At 38.3% G+C, this 22,445-nt stretch overlaps 1 protein-coding gene across 1 annotated transcript; it reads right to left on the reverse strand.

Moving 5' to 3' along the window:
- Window positions 1-1,930: 1,930 nt before the first annotated feature.
- ccdc107 (coiled-coil domain containing 107) lies at window positions 1,931-20,988 on the reverse strand. Its single transcript, XM_057856288.1, has 6 exons — window positions 20,636-20,988; window positions 17,099-17,316; window positions 14,432-14,501; window positions 14,224-14,314; window positions 14,055-14,158; window positions 1,931-9,322 (listed from the first exon to the last, which is right to left on the reverse strand). Exons 1-6 carry the CDS (start codon window positions 20,775-20,777, stop codon window positions 9,006-9,008), a joined length of 942 nt encoding a protein of 313 aa, XP_057712271.1. The 5' UTR covers window positions 20,778-20,988; the 3' UTR covers window positions 1,931-9,005.
- Window positions 20,989-22,445: the final 1,457 nt, after the last annotated feature.

Genomic DNA, 22,445 nt, shown 5'->3' on the forward strand with positions numbered 1-22,445 from the left:
TTTTTGTTTGTTTGAGGTTTACCCATGTTGACAATTACAGGCCTCTCTAATATTTTCAAGTAGGAGAACTTGCACAATTGGTGGTTGACTAAATACTTATTTGCCCCTCTGTATATAAAAGCTGGAAAGCAACTTTTTTGATTTAGCCTTTACTACCCTCCTGTGGCCGTCACTGATTACTACACGCTACTCTGTCAATAGTAATCTTACAGGAATGAAATCTTAAAATTTAATACGAATAGAATTTAATTTGGAAATACCATGGCTTTTAGCTCAGCTGTTAGTGAACTCATGTTAAATGTTCTGCGAGGCACATCCACGCGAGCTTAATAGGTAACACATATTTCTATGGCGGAAAACACTCAGGTGACTTGAAGTTCCGCTGTGAGACCCCCAATTTGGCCAAATTTAAAAATTGTTCCATATGAATGTGTGATACATCATTGGAAAGCTTAAAATGTCAATTTTCTGAGGGAAGAAAATTTTTGAACAGGAGGGAGGTTTTAAAAATAATTAACAGCAAAACCCAAACTGGAGGTGAGCGCACGCGAGAGCATCATAAGCGGATTTTAACGGGGGCCAGGCCACCCTCTGGTGGCCGAAAAGTGTCATTGCATGTAATTGACTTTCCTATGTATATAAAAGTTGCTAAGCAATAAAACTGCAACAAAAATGAATGAAATGAACAGAAAAAAAATTATATTAATGTAATAAAATTATTTTTCGAACAGATCATGTGACTAGCAACTTAGACGGTCATTTACTTTGCATATAATAATAATAATAAAAAAAAATAGAGTAGGGCAGTTTTATTTTTCAGTTGATTTTTTTCTTTGATTACATTTTTTTTTTTTTTTGATTGAAGCAACTTTTTGGGGGATTAAATGATTTAGACACAAATTTCCTACTCATAATATGGCCCGGACACAAAAAGGATTGCTTTAATCAAAGAAAACTTTTTCAATGAAAAATGAAGTGTTCAAATGCAAATTTTTTAATCGCAAATATTTTTTCGCATTCAAAAACTTTTTTCATGATTACAATTTTTCTTTTTTTGATTGAAGTGATTTTTTTAGGGGGGGGGATTTACAGTTTTTTGAAGCAACTTATTTTTAGATTTGAATAATAAAGACAAAAATGTCCTAGCCAAAATGTGGCCCAAACACAAATCAACATTACTTCAATCAAAAAAGTTGCTTCCATCAAAAAAATCTTGACTTTTAATTTTTTCATTGTGTCGTAATTTGTTTAAAAGTTCAAAATATGCGAGTGAATAATTTTTTAAGTTTTTTTTTTTATATATATATATAACTAAATATTAGACATCAATTCATGATTCTAAGCTAAAAATGACATTTCGAATAATAAATACGATTACTTACCTTCTTTTTATGGCTAGGTTGAAACAAAAGCGGTTGCGCGACGTCTGTAAACGGGGGTTTTCAGGGTAAAACAGACAAATTAAAAATTTGTTTGGAAGCTTAATGCGATATGAATATGCTATGACAGCATATAGACGTATTGTTCTATGAAACACAACAGTTCTTTTGGCTTAAAATACAGCAGTTTCTTTTAAAGAGGGGTGCAAGACCAGAAACTGGTTTTTCGGCCTTATCTGTGCTTTACGCCCTAAACTTATGTAATGTCAGTGTGCAGTGGCCTTCTACAAATAAGCGTGTGCAGTGATCGGGAGGAAACATAAGCACATACAAAAATAAGTGAAAGAAAAATAAGTGGTCAACAGAAAATTGGCACAGTCTTCTCTTTCCATACATCAACCAAACCTGCACAGAAAGTCACAGGGGATATTAGATAGGTGACAGAGGGATGGTGACACACCCACGTCAACGCCCACAGACACTTTTGATTTGGAAAATTCATAATTGGAAAAAAATAAGTTTTCTTACCGCTAAAAAAATCCCCACAGGAGTGTGACAGTGACACCTTTTTATAACCTTCGGCTCTCGTAATAAACAGCTATTACAAACAAAACTTCTCAACTATCTTCTTTGAATGAAAAGACATTTAAATTTGGTGAGAGAAAACAGCAATGAACGACAATTATAAAGCAGTCGGAAGTAACGTCACAATTTGCAGGCAAGGAACTCACAAAAACACACAACACTCTTATTTGAAATGTAAGGAGCATCATTACAAACTGTATGTAACAGGATTATGTAACATGAGAAATTAATTGAGGTTTTATTTTCCCTTTTTTCCCCCATGTAGGTTGAAAAGCTTCCTTTTTAAGACACTGTGGTTAACAAAAAAGGTGTTTAAACATGGATATACCGTATTGGCCCGGATATAAGACGGCCCTGATTATAAGACGACCCCCAAGACTTCTTTCAAGTTTGAAAAAAAAGACTTTTTGAACACCAAATTATTTTTTATACAGAAAATAATTACAGTACATCCGAAACAAATGATTATAACAATATATTTGAGAGAAAAAGCATGGTATTTTGCCTCATTCAAATCTTAATATCTGAACATTTAAATATGTAAACTAAAGTGCAATCACATCCGTAAATGAATGGCTTCTGGATTTTGAACTATAAATCAACCAATCTATTGTGATAAAACAACAAAATTGCAATAACTGCATTAACCATCAAAGTGAAGTCTAACTGTAACTGTAGTCTTGAAACAAATCTGAATAAGGAAAAACATTGCAATAAAAAAATGCAAAACGGTTCAACTTGAGAGGAGCAGAGATCTGTCATGACAGAACATCGCTTCAATGATATCTGGCGCCATCTAGTGTCGTGAATGGGGAGAGTAGCTGAGATCTGTCATGACAGACAGTGGCGGACTTGGCAATTTTGGGGCCTAAGGCGAACATATCTAGGGGCCCTTTTTAGGGATGGGAATTGAAATCCAATTCCGAACCGGTTCCTACTGTATCGAGGCCTCGACATCACAATGAAAAAGCCTTAACGAACCCTTTAACGATTCCTAAAGACGCGAATTGCGTCATCACGTGACGTGTCTTGCTGTCCAGACGAATCAAACTAGCATGGCGCCAAGAACCACTCGCTCCAAAGTTTGACTGCACTTCCCCAAGAAAGAGGTTGAAAATCGAAGGTTACGATAGTTTAGCACGAGCATTGCAGCCGTAAACATAACAATGACAGCACGTAGGTTCAAACGCTCGAAAGTGTGTCTTTACTTCACGAGGAAAAATTACAACAAAGCGACTTGCAGTCATTGCAAGGTGGAGATAACTGCATCGGGAGGGAATACGATTGCATTGTCCTCACCGAGACGTTAAGACTCAGTCCTGGCTATACAGCCAGCTAAACTCCAAAATCACGATGCAGAAGACGTTGGTATAATTTGCTGACTTTATTCAACCGTCACTTGAAGAGTGAAACTAAAAATAGAAATGAAACAAATCAATGTCGTCCCCAATAACAAACTGGTTCGCATCAACGTAAATCAGCGATGATTAGCTGCTAATACAGTAATAACACAAACGGTTAGCATGCGTTTGCTAGCATTAGCACATCGTTCAAACCACTACACAATTGGATTTAAGTGTCCGATCGCGAGTGGAAAGAACAACACAAAAGATGATACATACAGGCATTGCCTCTGTAGATATTTTACAAACATTAACAAAGGACGTAGGCTCGTAGCAGTGTTTCCCTCTCTCACTAACTCGCTCACTCGCTTGGATGCGGCACTTCGTCTTTGCGTGTAAGCGCACTCTTCTTCGCGTGTGGAAGCGCAAGGGCGCCCCCACTTGAGCGTGAAAGCACACTAAAAACTAAAAGGCATGGATTTCAATAAAATGTTAAATAATACACTTTAACACATATTGCCAAAGGCAGAACAACAACCTATATGCCAGTATATACCAATTTCTATTAGAAAAATGTTTCAGTAAAATGTTACACATTCTTGTGTATTTGCCACTTATTTCCACAGTTAACATTGAGACCTTGGGCCTCTTTTGACCTCGTTGTGAGTTTGTAAGGTTGTGACTTCTGATGAAACAAACTCAATGCCAATCAAAATGTTTGTTCTTCTTTTTCCCCAAATTAGAATCGATAAAGAATCGAATCGTTAAGCAATATCGATAAGGGAATCGGAATCGTGAAAATCGTTTTAATTCCCATCCCTAGCCCTCTTCATGGGTCAGGGGTTAAAACGGTGAGAAGGGTGTGGAGGAAATATGTTCCGGTACACTAGGGCTGTCCTAAACGACAAATTTTCTCCTGATTAGTCAGCCGACTAGTTTTACGATTAGTCGACAAATCTAATAACTTTTTTTTATTTTTACTAATTTAGCAATTAAATTTTTGTTGAGGCTTATTAATTCACAAAACCAATTTGGGAACACTTAATTTTTTTATTAAAGTACAAATAATCATGTAAATAACAATAATCACAAATAAATAATGAGGTTAAATGCTGATAGCATTTGCTAGTACAAAAGAATGGAAAGTAAAACAGATTCAGAACACTGACTTTGCCTTTCCAACATTATTCAGAACAATTCTTTAAAAAAATTCTAGCATTATTATTATAGTATATTACTATATATAATAGTAGTATAATAATTATTCATTGCCAATCATATTTGTCATAAAGAGTGTCATTTGAAAGCTATTCTTAGTGTAGAATCTGTATTCTGTAGTATTTACTCTACATATTATAATATTAATTCTGAGGTATGTGGGATTAACTCCAAAAATCGTTATTTATATGACTGCTAACCGAAAACATTCTTCGTCATTGCTTGTGGTGTCACTAAGAGATTTAATTCTTTTTTTTCGTTAGCAAATGCTGTTAACCAGCTGTTGAGTTTTATTGCATGAGCGATTGGAACTGTACTGCATTGTTTCGCCACAGGGTGTGCTGTCGTGTATTTTATGTTTGGTGTGAAGAAGAAAGTTAAAAGAGGCATTAGCGGCCTGTTCTCAACTTCTCCTTCACTGCACTTTGGCTCTCATGGAGAGCACGTTCGCTCATGTGTTCCAAATAAACGATAGCCGACGTGCAAAGTAGCAAGTATGCTGCAAAAACAGCGAGCTTAGTGGCGTGAAAAACGCGGGAGAACTAAGTGAAGCTAATGAACAGCTAAGCGGCGCTAAGCAATGCTAAACGGAGCTAAATGGCGCTAAATTAAGTGCGTGTGTGTGTGGGTGGGGGGGAGATAATATAAATACAGCATTCAAATGGCTTTCTTTTTTGTTTTGTTATTTGTTTGTTTGGTATGCTGACATAATTATACATGACGAATAGTTGGGAGTGCTGCTGGCTCCGGTGGCCCAAGCCCTTGCTCGTTGGGGCAAGGGCAGCTGGTTGGGGGCCCCCTACTGGTTGGGGGCCTAAGGCGATCGGCTACTTCGCCTGAATAGTAGCTTCGCCTATGCATGCCACCTCCTCCGCCCCCTTCGAAGACGATGGAAAATAGAATTTTATTTCGGCCAGCAGCAGCAGCAACCATGTAAGTAATATAAAAAGACAACAATGTTGAGGAGGTGGGGAACACACCAGTAATTTTGGTACTGAAAGTCTGACCTGCATCAGAGTTAGCATAACATTAAACTGTATGAATATGCTAACCTGCAAAACTCAAGTAGGAAGCTGCTTAGAGAGAAGTGTCCTTCAGTATGTTTTCTACTGTTAACGTTAATTGGGTGAAATGTTGTGAACTGAGGTTTAACCCCTTCTCCCCAATTTTCTTTTTTTATTCATGTGGTCTTACAGCAGCCCAAAGGAGCTTTCATTTTTTGTTGAGTTTGGTTGTTCGTGGAGAAAAGCAGTCGTGTTTTACCTGAAGCAAGGTTCCATTTTTAATTATTTTTGGTATTCCCTCACTAAGATGTTTTTTCAGTTGTATTTAATTACTTTATTTAGACAGACAATGTTGAGTGGTCTTAAGACAATTGTTTTGTTTTTTGCATTCCTGGACAGTTAAGAGATTATTGTGTATGTTAATATAATTTAAATTCTGTTCAAATATTGCCATTTAAACTTGGTAAACAACCAAAAAAATCCAGGCATTCATTGTGGAAGTTTTCAAATGTTTCTTAAGTAGTTTTTGAAAACAAAGGTTTGAATCGAACGATGTATAATTTAAGCTACGCGAAGCTAAACGGCGCTAAATGACGCTAAGCGACTGATACTCAGTCCGTCGTCGTGGAACAGTCCATTGTAGTGCGTGTGTGTGGGGGGGAGCGATAATATAAATACAGCATTCAAATGGATTTCTTTTTTGTTTTGTTATTTGTCTGTTTGGTATGCTGACATGACATGACGAATAGTTGGGGGTGCTGCTGGCTCCGGTGGCCCAAGCCCCAGCTGGTTGGGTGCCCCCTACTGGTTGGGGGCCTAAGGCGATCGGCTACTTCGCCTGAATAATAGATCCGCCTATGATGACAGAACATCGCTTCGATGATATCTGGCGCCATCTAGCGTCGTGAATGGATATAATGTCTACACCGTGAATATAAGACGACCCCCTCTTTTTCAGTCTTATATTTGGGCCAATACGGTACTTAAATCAACATGTAAAGTTATGTCATGAAATGCCCGCATTGCCCGTATTGATATGACAATGCCAACTTTAAAAAGGCACATCTATGTTATGCTATTTGTCATCACATATTATAACAACAGCGGACTGCACTTTTATGAAATCTGCAACAACTAACCAAGCCCTGTTTGAAATCTTTTTGGGGGACGATAAGTTGATGAATACAGTACCTGACAAAAGTCTTGTCGCTTGCATACACATGGACCTGAAGTGTCTCTCTTATATATTTGTAATCAATATTTTCTTACAAGAAATGGATCATTTTAATCCCAACACGGAATAACATTTCGGTGCCAAATAATACTGTTGAAAAGTGTTCTGATGTTTACAGCTTGGTAAAGCCCATTGAGTTCATTGTCACCTTGTCAAATGATGCACACAATCCCAGATTAGGGCATCACCTGTTACCAATAATGGATCAATTAACTGTCAGGTGTGTATAAAAAGAACCCCAGTGCACTAGACTGCCACATTAACTGCAACCTAACCTCGGACTAGATGCCTAAGATTCAAGGGTGCAGGTTTACATAGGGACGGTAGGGACATAACATTACCAACTTTTCAGGATGTTCATATTGTCCCCACCAACTTTTAAGCAACCTTATTTGCATTATACAGTGCCTCTCCATGATTATTGGCACCCCTGGTTATGATGTGTTTTTTTAGCTTCTAATAAAGTTTAAACAAAAAAAAGAAAAATCCAACCTTGAATACAAGTGCATTTATTATTAAAGACCCAGTGACGACCCATCTTCAGCTTTCGGGCAGAGCGCAACATATTTTGATTGAAAATGTCCTGGTATTTCAAAGCTTTCATAATGCCACGCACCCTAACAAGGTTCCCAAGGCCTTTGGAAGAGAAACATCCCCACAGCATCACTGACTCACCCCCAGACTTCACAGTGGGTATGAGGTGTTGTCTACACGCCAACAAGCTCTTTGGGAGGCATGCACGGAGAAAACCTTTCCTCACTCACAATCATAAACGCAAACGTCTGGAGTTCGCCAAGCGGTATTGGGGCTTCAACTGGGACCGTGTGCTTTGGTCAGATAAGACCAAGATTGAGCTTTTTGGCAACAAACGCTCTAAGTGGGTCTGGCGTGCCACGAAAGAAGCGCATGCTGAAAAGCACCTCATACCCACTGTGAAGTATGTTACACCACAGTCGCCGCAAATATTGTAGGAGACCTACTGGAGCCCGCATGGATCCAAGATTCACTCAGAAAACAGTGAAGTTTGGTGGTAGCAAAACCATGGTCTTGGGTTACATCCAGTATGGGGGTGTGCAAGAGATCTGCAGGGTGGAAGGCAACATAAATAGTCTGAAATATCAACAAATCTTAGCTGCCTCTTAACATTCCTAACCATAAAAAGGGACAAATTCTGCAGCAGGATGGTGCTCGATCGCACACTTCAATCAAGATCCTCCAAGACATGCCAGCCCAGTCACCAGACATGAACATCATTGAGCATGTCCGGGGTAGGATGAAAGAGGAAGCATGGAAGGCGAAACTCAAGAACTCTGGGAAGCATGCAAGACTGCTTTTTTCGATGTTCCTGATGACTTCATCAATAAATTGTATGAATCCTTGCCGAACCGCATGGACGCAGTCCTTCAAGCCCATAGAAGTCATACAAAATTCTCACAGCACCACTACTTAATTCGCTTATGTTGTGTAACATATTTTTGTATTTGAAGTAGGGCTGTCAAACGAATTTTCAATCGAGTTAATAACAGCTTAAAAATTAATTAATCGTAATTAATCGCAATTCAAACCATCTATAAAATATGCCAAATTTTTCTGTAAATTATTGTTGGAATGGAAAAATAAGACACAAGGCGGATATATGGATTCAGCTCAAGCTGTGTCCAGACGCACCCCTCCGAGCTCTCTCCCACCAGCAACTTATCTCAGCTGATAAGCGCTCAGGGCCAGCTTGGAAGCTCGACTCCCAGTATGGCTCCAAAGAATCTGAAATCCGTAGACCAGAAATTGGAGGTCTCATTGACTGACTTGATTCAAAGCCAGAATCAATAAAATCAAAGGAGAAATCAAGAAATCGTCAGAGAGCTCCAGCTAATGCGTGCTGAAAATGCATGTTATGTAACATATTTTTGTGTTTGAAGTAGAATTTTGTTCAATTTTCACACTACATTCTGTAGGCGACAAAACTTTTGTCTTGCCAAAATTTGACCTTTATGTCGTCATTAAGTGATAAATCTTTTTTCAGTGAAACAAATATATTTTTGTACATTCCACATAATTTGGGAGGGTCTTAGCTATCATATGAGCCATTTATGAGACCAATGGAATAATTAAAAGTCAGGTTATTAGCAATTGTTTTTACAAAGTGGATAAGCGACAAGACTTTTGTCAGGGACTGTATATCCATATTTGGCGTAAAATCAGACAATAAATAATCTTATCCTATGAGTTTTTTTCCACAGTAAGTTCATTCAGGAACATTGCGCCGCCTGAGGCCGCACGACTGCTGAGCTTTGCCGCTCTCCTCACTGCTTGTGTCCTCAAGTGAAGGCATGAAATCAAACTCTTCATATCCTTCCTCTTTTCCAACCTCAGTTTCCTCCACTTGGTCTCCATCCTCCTCCACTGTTTCCTCTTCCGATCTATCCGGCGGTGTTTCTTTCACTTCCTCGCCTTCCGTTTCGGTTTGTGGCGTTTCGTCGCTTTTATCCACGTCCGCCGACGAAGTCTCGCTGGCTCCCAGTGTTTCGATGAGGTGGTCCAGACTCTGCTCGAAGCAAGCTTCTGAAAGTCGAGATTGCGAGAAGAAAGTAAACCACATGCAAAAATTGTCTCAAAAGAAATGTTTGAAAACAAAGGAACTGTAAAGGTCTAAAACACGATGGCTCCTTTGCTGGCCTGGATGTGATTGGGCGCTCAGGTGGGGGGTCCCGGTGCGATGTGGCGGCGTAGGGTCGGTTGCCGACTGCCTTACACTCACAAGGGATTCACACGATTACTGGTTTCTAGATCACATGGCTGATTTGTGTACACTCTACCCCTCCCAATCACTTAGCTTATAGACTCTGTTGTCGTTTGCGTTTCTTTTCTTTTCTTCTGTTCCCTCATAACCCAAAGCGCATACAAATTGTCTTCCGCATAACTTACAAATTCACTTCCAAGCGAGGGAATCGAATTATGAGTTAAGACTACAGTCATGCCAGAACCACTTTAAAATCCTTTTCGATTCCAATCATTGGGGCCCGCCTCTGGAATGCTCTAGACCCCGCACTGACTAACACGAAGACCCTAGCAGCCTTTAAGAAGAAATATAAAGAACTTACTCTATACCTTTTCAGAGTCTGACCTCTAGCATGGATAAGAACTGTACAAGGTTCAAAATCAGGGCATTAAGCCAGACACACAGACACTACATAGTGTCCCCATAACAAAAAGTGGAGGAGAAGGAGAGACAAAAGATTAAGTGAGACATGACATGCCTTAATAATCAGCTCTGTCACAACGACAGAACATCAGTTGTTATTCATCTGCTGACATACGCGAACGCTGTCGAGTTGTGATTAATTCTGTACCAATCTTATGTGTCATGGAACTGCTTAATTGGTCTCTAAGTACCTTGGACAAGATTTTCTCAACAATGCAACCTACATCGAGCCAACGCCCATGTCCGGCCAACACTTTCACGTCTGGATTTACGGAGGATAGCTGGGGGAGATGGTGGCCCACATGTTTGACCCCTTCCTATTTGCTGCTTTGTCAAAATACAGTGCCTTGCAAAAGTATTCGGCCCCCTTGAACCTTGCAACCTTTCGCCACATTTCAGGCTTAAAACATAAAGATATAAAATTTTAATTTTTTGTCAAGAATCAACAACAAGTGGGACACAATCGTGAAGTGGAACAAAATTTATTGGATAATTTAAATTTTTTTAACAAATAAAAAACTGAAAAGTGGGGCGTGCAATATTATTCGGCCCCCTTGCGTTAATACTTTGTAGCGCCACCTTTTGCTCCAATTACAGCTGCAAGTCGCTTGGGGTATGTTTCTATCAGTTTTGCACATCGAGAGACTGACATTCTTGCCCATTCTTCCTTGCAAAACAGCTCGAGCTCAGTGAGGTTGGATGGAGAGTGTTTGTGAACAGCAGTCTTCAGCTCTTTCCACAGATTCTCGATTGGATTCAGGTCTGGACTTTGACTTGGCCATTCTCACACCTGGATACGTTTATTTTTTAACCATTTCATTGTAGATTTGGCTTTATGTTTTGGATAATTGTCCTGTTGGAAGATAAATCTCCGTCCCAGTCTCAGGTCTTGTGCAGATACCAACAGGTTTTCTTCCAGAATGTTCCTGTATTTGGCTGCATCCATCTTCCCGTCAATTTTAACCATCTTCCCTGTCCCTGCTGAAGAAAAGCAGGCCCAAACCATGATGCTGCCACCACCATGTTTGACAGTGGGGATGGTGTGTTCGGGGTGATGAGCTGTGTTGCTTTTACGCCAAACATATCGTTTTGCATTGTGGCCAAAAAGTTCAATTTTGGTTTCATCTGACCAGAGCACCTTCTTCTACATGTTTGGTGTGTCTCCCAGGTGGCTTGTGGCAAACTTTAAACGAGACCTTTTATGGATATCTTTGAGAAATGGCTTTCTTCTTGCCACTCTTCCATAAAGGCCAGATTTGTGCAGTGTACGACTGATTGTTGTCCTATGGACAGACTCTCCCACCTCAGCTGTAGATCCCTGCAGTTCATCCAGAGTGATCATGGGCCTCTTGGCTGCATCTCTGATCAGTTTTCTCCTTGTTTGAGAAGAAAGTTTGGAAGGACGGCTGGGTCTTGGTAGATTTGCAGTGGTCTGATGCTCCTTCCATTTCAATATGATGGCTTGCACAGTGCTCCTTGAGATGTTTAAAGCTTGGGAAATCTTTTTGTATCCAAATCCGGCTTTAAACTTCTCCACAACAGTATCTCGGACCTGCCTGGTGTGTTCCTTGGTTTTCATAATGCTCTCTGCACTTTAAACAGAACCCTGAGACTATCACAGAGCAGGTGCATTTATACGGAGACTTGATTACACACAAGTGGATTCTATTTATCATCATCGGTCATTTAGGACAATATTGGATCATTCCGAGATCCTCACTGAACTTCTGGAGTGTGTTTGCTGCACTGAAAGTAAAGGGGCCGAATAATATTGCACGCCCCACTTTTCAGTTTTTTATTTGTTAAAAAAGTTTAAATTATCCAATAAATGTTGTTCCACTTCACGATTGTGTCCCACTTGTTGTTGATTCTTGACAAAAAAATGAAATTTCATATCTTTATGTTTGAAGCCTGAAATGTGGCAAAAGGTTGCAAGATTCAAGGGGGCCGAATACTTTTGCAAGGCACTGTAAACGAGGTAGGTTGAATGATAACAATGGGAGTATGTCATACTCTCAATTAAGGCTGTCAAACGATTGAAATTTTTAATCGAGTTAATCACAGCTTAAAAATTAATTAATCGTAAATAATCGCAACTCAAAACATCTATAAAATATGCCATATTTTTTCTGTAAGTTATTGTTGGAATGGAAAGATAAGACACAAGACGGATTTATACATTCAACATACTGTACATAAGTACTGTATTTGTTTGTTATAACAATAAATAAACAAGATGGCATTAACATTATTAACATTCTGTTAAAGCGATCCATGTATAGAAAGACTTGTAGTTCTTAAAAGATAAATGTTAGTACAAGTTATAGAAATTTTATATTAAAACCCCTCTTAATGTTTCGTTTTAATAAAATTTGTAAAATTTTCAAACAAAAAATAAACTAGTAGCTCGCCATTGTTGATGTCAATAATTACACAATGCTCATGGTGCTGCAACCCATAAAATCAGTCGCACCCAAGCGCCAGCAAAGGGTGACAAAACACCAAAAAACACAAGAACAAATGGACATGACACTGTGCTGTCATTTTAATCTGTTTGAGCGGGGCATGTGCGTTAAATGCGTAAAATATTTTAACGTGATTAATTTTAAAAAATTAATTACCACCCGTTAACGTGGACACAAGGAGAAGTTGTTACAATCTGGGTCACAGAGGCAATCATACATCACAAAGGCATAATGTGCTAATGTTATGGCATCACATAATATTATTTTCCCCCATCATTCCGCCCTTTGGCCCAGATCGAATTTATCATAAGGCATAATGTGCTAATTCACTTCGGGTCACATAATATTTTCCCCATCACTCACCATTGTTGATGTCAATAAATACATTACATTATGGTGCTTAAACCCATAAAATCAGTCGCACCAAAGCGTCAGCAGAGGGAGACAAAAAAACACAAGTAACAAGTGGACATGACACTGTTCTGTCATTTTAATCTGTTTGAGAGGGGCATGTGCGTTAATTGCGTCAAATATTTTAATTTAATAATTAAATAATTTAATATTTTAATTACCACCCGTTAACGTGATAATTTTGACAGCCCTATAAATTATATTATATTATATTATATTGTATTATTATTATTATTTTTATCTTATTTACTTTTGTTCCGTGACAAATTCAGAAAGGGTTATTTGTTTGTGGCTTTCTGAAAAACAATAAATGTTTACATTTAGGCACTCCTGCAATCGTCACACTTTTTCTGTTACAAACTGACCCGGCCCCTCATCAGAGAAGGAAAAAGTTATGTGGCCCTCACAGGAAAAAGTTTGGGGACCCCTGATCTATAAATTCTGCCATATTTTTCGGTAAATTATTGTTGGAATGGAAAGATAAGACACAAGACGGATTTATACATTCAACATACTGTAAATAAGTACTGTATTTGTTAATTATATCAATAAATCAACAAGATGCCATTAACATTCTGTTAAAGCGATCCATGTATAGAAAGACTTGTAGTTCTTAAAAGATAAATGTTAGTACAAGTTATACAAATTTCATATTAAAACCCCTCTTAATGTTTTTGTTTTAAGAAAGTTTGTAAAATTTTCAATCAAAAAATAAACTAGTAGCTCGCCATTGTTGATGTCAATAATAATTATGGTGCTGAAACCCATAAAATCAGTCGCACCCAAGCGCCAGCAGAGGACGGCAAAACACCAAAAAACACAAGTAACAAGTGGTAATGACACTTTGCTGTCATTTTAATCGGTTTGAGCGGGGCATGTGCATTAAATGCGTCAAATATTTTAACGTGATTAATTTAAAAAATTAATTACCGCCCGTTAACGCGATAATTTTGACAGCCTTACTCTCAATGTGAAACATTAAAATTGTTCAGACCATCCGGACACGTAGACTTCCATTCTCCGTGTCAAACACCTGAATAGGACAGTTTTTTTTTTTTTTTAAAGGGAACTCTAAAGGTTTCACGTACATGCAAACGACTATGTTAGGGCCGTGTGGGAGTAAAATATGATGCAAAGTGAGGTGTCGGCATTGAATTGTAAATTGTGGTTTTGCCCATCAGCGTGACACTACCATGCAATGTAAAGCCTTACTTACCATTGAGAGGCGGGCAGTCCATTCCTCTCTTTTTCATGAGATAACGGATGGTCTGGAGTTGAGTCATGATCTCGTTCTTCTGCTCCTGGGCTACGGATTTTGCACTGAAGTGTGGAGATCCGTTATATCACAACTAAATACCTGGAATAAGCAAACGAGGACTACTCACCAGTTTGTGAGTGGGTCTAATTGCGTGAGAATTGAATTGAGCATCCTCTCTGTTTGCGCAAGCCTTTGTTCCAGTTCGTTTAACTGGTTCTCTATATGGGGGGAAAGGGGGGGTCAACATACACATGTTCTATTAGTTATAGCAAACAAATGTGGATGAAAAGCAAACAAGGCACTCAAATGGAAATCCCGGTGTATGCAAAACACACCTGCCTCAGCAGATTTTTTGGCCCCTTTGGCAAATTTGTCCTTTTGTGCCTCGTCATCGGAAGACTTGATCTACAGAGGGAAAAAAAAGTTCTGTGTTATTCTGCAACTGAGGAGAATGTTTAAATCAGGGGTCCCCAAACTTTTCCCTGTGAGGGCCACATTACTTTTTCGTTCTCTGATGAGGGGCCGGGTCATGTTGTAACAGAAAAAGTGTGACGATTGCAGGAGTGCCTAAATGTAAAAATTTATTGTTTTTCAGAAAGCCCAATCAAATAACCCTTTCTGAATTCGTCACGGAACAAAATTAAATAAAATAAAAATAATGATATATTATAATATATAGGGCTGTCAAAATTATCGCGTTAACGGGTGGTAATTAATTTTTTTAATTAATCACATTAAAATATTTGATGCATTTAACGCACATGCCCTGCTTAAACAGATTAAAATGACAGCACAGTGTCATGTCCATTTGTTATTGTGCTTTTTGTGTTTTGTCACCCTCTGCTGGCGCTTGGGTGCGACTGATTTTATGGGTTTCAGCACCATGAGCATTGTGTAATCATTGATCTCAACAATGGCGAGCTACTAGTTTATTTTTTGTCTGAAAATTTTACAAATTTTATTAAAACGAAAACATTAAGAGGGGTTTTAATATAAAATTTCTATAACTTGTAACTACCTTGTACTCTTTTAAGAACTACACGTCTTTCTATCCATGGATCGCTTTAACAGAATGTTAATAATGTTAATGCCATCTTGTTGATTTATTGTTATAGTACACAAATGCAGTACTTATGTACAGTATGTTGAATGTATATATCCGTCTTGTGTCTTATCTTTCAATTCCAACAATAATTTAGAGAAAAATATGGCATATTTTATAGATGGTTTGAATTGCGATTAATTACGTTAATCGTTTGACAGCCCAAAATATAATATAATATAATATAATACATTATATAATATAATATATTATATTATATTATATTATATTATATTATATTATATTATATTATATTATATATTATATTATAAGTGTAAGACATTTTGTCTGTGACGTTAAATACAATTAGAAAACGATTTAATTAAAATATATATATATATATATATATTAAAAAAAGGCATGTCCGATATTTTTTTGCCGATTCCGATACTTTGAAAATGACGTGATCCCAATCGATCGGGACAGCTCTACTTTCGAGCGTTTGAACCTACGTGCTGTCATTGTTATGTTTACGGCTGCAATGCTCGTGCTAAACAGACCCGACATCTCTAATTATATTATAATATAATATAATATAATATAATATAATATAATATAATATAATATAATATTATATAATATTATATATGTTATATATAATATATTAATTTAATATAATAAAATACAATATAATATAATATAACATATTATATTATAAGTGTAAGACATTTTGTCTGTGACGTTAAATACAATTAGAAAACGATTTAATTAAAAAAATATATATATATATTAAAAAAAGGCATGTCCGATATTTTTTTGCCGATTCCGATACTTTGAAAATGACGTGATCGGACCCGACATCTCTAATTATAATATAATATAATATAATATAATATAATATATTAATTTAATATTATATTATATTATATATATTTTTTTTAATTAAATCGTTTTCTAATTGTATTTAACGTCACAGACAAAATGTCTTACACTTATCCAGAGTCTTTAGTTTTGGCTTAAACTAGGTCTATCATGTCGCTTTCAGTCTATAATGGCACCGTTTTACGTATACATAGAGTTAAAAGGCAACGTTAATGGAGTAGAGAGAATTTTGGCAGCCTTTGAAGCTTTTTTTTAATTGGCTAACGCCTTACAATACCTCTCTCAACAATTAGAAATATCGTGGGAAGCAATGTGGGGAAGAAAGTTAATAGTTGATCTTTTTCTTAATACCCTATTTTATTTCCCAACGCAGAGAAGATATATCAATTGGTATCACTACGCACAGTCATGGTTGCACTTCCCATCATGCATTTGGGCAGAAGTTAAATGGCTACAGTATCATTTACTGAAAGCTCAACAAATACACTAGATGGCAACATTTAGTCACAATATACAAGGTCACATTTATCCTGTAAGAATTAAAAGTCTTTCTATCCGTGGATATCTCTCACAGAAAGAATGTTAATAATGTAAATGCCATCCTGAGGATTTATTGTCATAATAAATATAGTACTGATGTACTGTATGTTGAATGTATATATTCGTCCGAGTTTTATTCATTTTTTTCTTAATGCGTTGCCAAAATGTATATGATCGGGAAAAATTATCGGGAATGATTGGAATTGAATCGGGAGTAAAAAAAAAAAAAAAAAGCCATCGGATCGGAAATATCGGGATCAGCAGATACTCAAACTAAAATGATCGGGATCGGATCGGGAGCAAAGAAAACATGATCGGAACAACCCTAAATATAATATAATAATAAGAATAATAACACTATCAATTAAATAGATAATAACCAAATAAGCCTCTCTGGGTTCTTCACAGAAAAAAGCCAGGAAATAAATAACACTATTGAAAAAAAAAAAAAAAATGTTCAGGGGGCCGGACCAAATGTGGAGCCCGCGGGCCGTAGTTTGGGGACCCCTGGTTTAAATTCTGTTAAATTCAAGCCCACCTTCAAAAACTTGTATGCGGCAAACACTCCGACTCCGACGGCATATAAGGGCATGAGCGTGAACACGTAACCCTTGCTATTATTGTTGGATTTGAATTTGTCGCCCTTCATCTCCTGCTCCATCAGCTTCTTCATCTGCTGCATGCTTTCGGCCGACTGATGTGAGCTCGGGGCGCCCACGCTCACCGCCGGACCTCTAAGTGCGCCTGAGCCAACTCCTAACACAAATATGATACGGACCAGAAAAGGCACAATGGAAAATTGAGTATAGTTATAGTCGAAACAGTAGGGTCAAATACTGCAACATTATTACAACACAAGGGCGTAGATCTGCATAGGGACGGTAGGGACACGACACTACCAACTTATTAGGATGCTCAAATTGTCCCCACCAACTTTTAAGCAACCTTATTGGCATTATATCATGAGTTCAGTTATAGTGTATCACAAAAGTGAGTACACCCCTCGCATTTCTGCAGATATTGAAGTATATCTTTTCATGGGACAACACTGACAAAATGAAACTTGACACAATAAAAAGTAGTCTGTGTGCAGCTTATATAATAGAATTCATTTATTTTCCCCTCAAAATAACTTAAAATATAGCCATTAATATATAAACCCCTGGCATCAAAAGTGAGTCCACCCCTTAGAAACTACATCCCTAAAAGTCCAAATTCAGTACTGCTTGTCATTTTCCCACCAAAATGTCATGTGACTCGTTACAGGAGTGCTGTCAGCATTGTTGAAGAGATTGATAAGGTGGGGGGGTCAGCCTGTTAGTGCTCAGACCACGGAGGAAGTCGGCGTGATGTCACGATGACGTCACCTCGCTTAACAACGTGTCGCCATTTTGTGAAGGGGGAACGCACAGCTAAACATTACACAGACAAACATCTGAAATTAATATATTTCAGGTGTGTTTTGCGTCTTTTTTTCCTAAAAATGTCTTAAATGTGCTATTATCACGAGTCACTGCCGACAGACGCGAGGAGGCGATGGAATTTAAAATTAGCGTTTATTGGCTTACAAAGCTGCCGATACAAAGTCGCAGCTGATAGCTGGATAAACAAAGGAATGGCCTGCAGTGAAGTTCGGAAACATCTACAACTACCTCATAAAGTCACCCAGTAAGTTGACCTTTATCATTTACGTGGAATATGTACTGTGTGGAACTGAGAAAATTGGTAGTATATACGAAGTGATTATTTCTGCCGTAACCGGTAATTCGCCTCCAAGCGTTATTTAGCCATGAGCACGTCACGGCATAATAACCAATTCCCAACAGGCCAATAATATACCGATTGACTAATCAGAGCAGTTCACGGCAAAAGAAAAATAACGCTTTGCCAGTTGCCGGTTACGGTAATAATAACCACAGCCTAGTCTATTGAATCCTAGCAGCTAATTGGGGCAAAAATTAAAGTTTACTCACCAGTAATAAAATCTCGGCTGCAAACATAAATGTGCTTGGATTTAGGTTCCCACAGGCGAGAATAGTCCACGGAACCGTCCTCTTTTACTGTTCCTCAATTAATTGCTCTCAGCCATTTGTTTCTCCTTTTCTTCTCACGTGGAAGAATGAAGAACTTCAAATGCGGCTCAGAACTCTTCCTTGTGTGACAACCCGCAACACAGCAACTTTTAGTCATTCCGACGGAAAAAAGACCGCAAATAAAATGAAAGTTAAACACGTTTGTATTACAATGCACGATAGAGCAACTGTTTGTGACACCATAACTCGTCTTTTGCCCCATTGTCAATATGGCGACGCTTTGTTGTGGCTGGTGATGTCATTAAATGCCCGGATGTCCGACTTCCTCTATAGACGCTACTCACCGACGTCACAGAATGACGTGTCGCTGTATCTGGCCGCCATATTGTCCGTCTCTGTTTAGCCCTATTCTCAATGGTTTCAATTAGTCGTTCAGTTTATAGAGCAATTCATGGAAGCCCCGGTGCTTTCAGACGCGGTAAACTCATTGGATGCGTTGCATAAAAGGCGTTATGTGGAAAAGCTTCAGTCTATCCATTCGCCAGATCCATATTTGATGCCTAAATCGATATTTTTCGACCCGCTGTCTTCGCCCTCTCCGCCTGACATCTGCTACCCTGATATCTACAACTATCTTTTCCACAGAAACTCGGCCTATTCTCACGAAACTTTGAAAAACATTAAGAGCAGCACTCTAAGCAACATTACCCTGTGTGATTTCTAAAATGGCGACAATCAAGAAAGAAAAAAAAAGTTGACTGCGATGGCCGACACTTTAAGGATAGGTGGTTATTGGACTATTTCAGTCGCTGTTTTCAAAGAGTTCGATGTGACGCGTTAATAACAAGACACGCTGACATGTACAAAATGAGGGGCGGCTAGCTTGACTTCATTTTAACGAGTGGAGGGTGGCTTGACTGCAGTTTCGCAAGAGCCCGAGTGTCGAAAGAGAACGCCACAAAGACGAGACTGTTGAAATTATGAATTAAAAAAAAATAATAAAGCAAATGTGACACACAGAAGGGCTTGCTAACATTTGTTTAAATATATTGTTGTATGTAAATCAGCTAAGGTAAAATGTAATGATGGTGGAAGAAATAAGCATCTTGAATTTGAAACTGTATGTTGTCGGCGATTAGCCTCGCAATGTTCTTAATTGAGGTTGTCAGCCCAAAAACCCTCTAAATATATATTAAATGCATCTTACCAGATATAAAATGACTACTACATAATCCGTGGTAATCGTTTGGAGCCCAGTTTTCTCGTCGAATTGCAGCAGTCCATCTCGCTCTCCTCTCCGGGTCTCTCAGAATACGGTAAAACTTCAAGTCTCTCCGTCTATCTTCTCTGTTACTGCAACCGACCGCCACACACGCCTTCACCATTATGATTATTAATGTTAACGAGCAGAAAAACACACCATAATAGAGGAATTTACGTAGCCGTAATGCATATACACGACAAGTAGACGGACAACATGGCGCGGAGGCGTGGTTGTGACGTCACGTGAGTAGGGTCTATACGCTGCACTCTACATCAAATTGGTGTGCATGGTTGTCACCCCAGGAGGAAGCCTCTTCTGAAGAAGGTACACAAGAAAGCCCGCAAACAGTTTGCTGAAGACATGTCCACAAAGCACATGGCCCCCCTGGCCCCCCTTAAAACCCGCTTACGAGCATAACAATGTTATTTTTAAAAATTCAGTCTTATTGTACTTTAAAAGTGTTGAAATTCCGTAAAATGCACACATTACTTGTATTTTTAGTTTGAAACTCATTGTATGGCTCTCACAGAATTACATGTAAAAATATGTGGTGTTCATGGCTCTCTTAACAAAAAAGGTTCCCGACCCTTGATTTAGCCTATCAATTATATTAGTGAGAAATGTATCCCTGACCCCAGTTCACCAAATCTGTTTGGTTTTATTAATTTCCCATCACCAGCAAAAAGTGTACATGCAGGTTATGCTGTTATATTGTCCCTACCAATGTTGAGACCAAACCTACGCCCTTGTTACAACAACAACAACAATCTTACGTCACCTTTTCTAGAATACCGAGGGTCGAGCCTCGACTCCTTCGGCTTGGCCCCGGTGCCAACGCCGAACATCTTCGGGAGGACGACAAACGTAAACAGCACCGCCGTGAACGCCAGGGCGACTTGTTGAGATGTTGACAAGACCATCCTCGACTTGCGATGGTTCAGTCAAGGATGACGACCCCTTAGATGACTGGATAAATGACTATATAGGACATACATTCACTAACATAGTCCTAAGACCAAATCAACATCCGTATAGGGACTTTTCAGTATTAGAGCGCTGTTTTAACGTCATTTATTGAATCGCATTTGTCTAAGTTGATTCCAAATAAAAACGATCTGTGCGGGGTTGAGGAATCACGTGTTACATATATGATACATTCCGTTAAAATATAAAACATACATACGTTAGTTTCTCTAACCTAGCGTTTTCTGACATTATTTTGAAAATTAGTACAGATACTTTTCCGGGACAGCTGATGTTGCGTTCAGGTAAAATTTAAAAAATCGGAAAGTATGGTTCAATAGTGTGGAAAAATGTTACAATGCTGCCCTCCAGTAGGAAAAATTTAGAACTACAACTGGTTATTCGCAGAAAAAATGCACTTCATGAATGAATGCTTTTACTACATTGTCATTGCACAATTGTAAAGACTGAACTGCTGTTGCACCCATTTTCAAAATAAAACTGCTGTATTTTAAGCCAAAGGAACTGTTGTGTTTGACAGAACAATCAGTCTGTTTGCTGCAATGTATTTTTAATTTGTCTGTTTTACCCTGGACATAGGCGGAGTTTGACTTTAGAAAACAGTGGCGCCACCAGGGGGTGGCTAGGGGTGGCCACGGCCACCCCTACAAATTGGTTGGCCACCCCACTGCATTAGATTGTTGTAGCATCAGTTATGCATTTCATCCCAAATGAATGAATTTATTTTGTTTTGTTAAATGTAGGGCTGTCAAATTTATCACATTAACAGGCGGTATTTTTTTTTTAACTAATCACGTGAAAATATTTATCGCAATTAACGCATTCGCGATACGACTCATTCACGCATTGCCGCAAACAGCCCACAATGGCACCGTTTTACTTATATACAGAGATAAGAGGCAGTGTCAAGTGAGTGGAGTAGACAAGCATTCATTGGGGCCGTGCTTTTAATTGGCAAAAGCTTTGTCATTTCCCACAGCAACGATAAATATTGTGGGAAGCGATGTGGGGAAGAATGACAGGAGTTGATCTTTTTCTTAACACCCTGTAGTGTACCCAACGCAGAGAAGATATAGCATTTGCAGCCATCACACACAGTCATGGTTGCACCACTTCCCATTATGCATTTGGGCAGAACAGTTAAGTCGCTACCGTATCATTTACTGAAAGCTCAACAAATACACTCGGTGGCAATATTTAGTCACAATATACAAACTCGCATTTATCCTTTAAGAATTACAAGTCTTTCTATCTGTTGATCCCTTTCACAGAAAGAATGTTAATAATGTTAATGCCATCTTGTGGATTTATTGTTGTAATAAACAAATACATTACTTATGTACAGTATGTTGAATGTATATATCAGTCTTATCTTTCCATTCCAACAATCATTTACAGAAAAATATGGCATATTTTAGAGATGGTTAGAATTGCGATTAATTACGATTAATTAATTTTTAGGCTGCGATTAACTCGATTAAAAAAATTTAATCGTTTGACAGCCTTAGTTAAATGTACACCTTATGCCTAATATATACATAACAGAATAAAACAATTGTTGTGGAACTCTAAATGTTGACTGGACAGTTATGAACTATGCACAT

This window comes from Corythoichthys intestinalis, chromosome 13 (genome assembly GCF_030265065.1).
Source record: "Corythoichthys intestinalis isolate RoL2023-P3 chromosome 13, ASM3026506v1, whole genome shotgun sequence".
Taxonomy (NCBI): Eukaryota; Metazoa; Chordata; class Actinopteri; order Syngnathiformes; family Syngnathidae; genus Corythoichthys; species Corythoichthys intestinalis.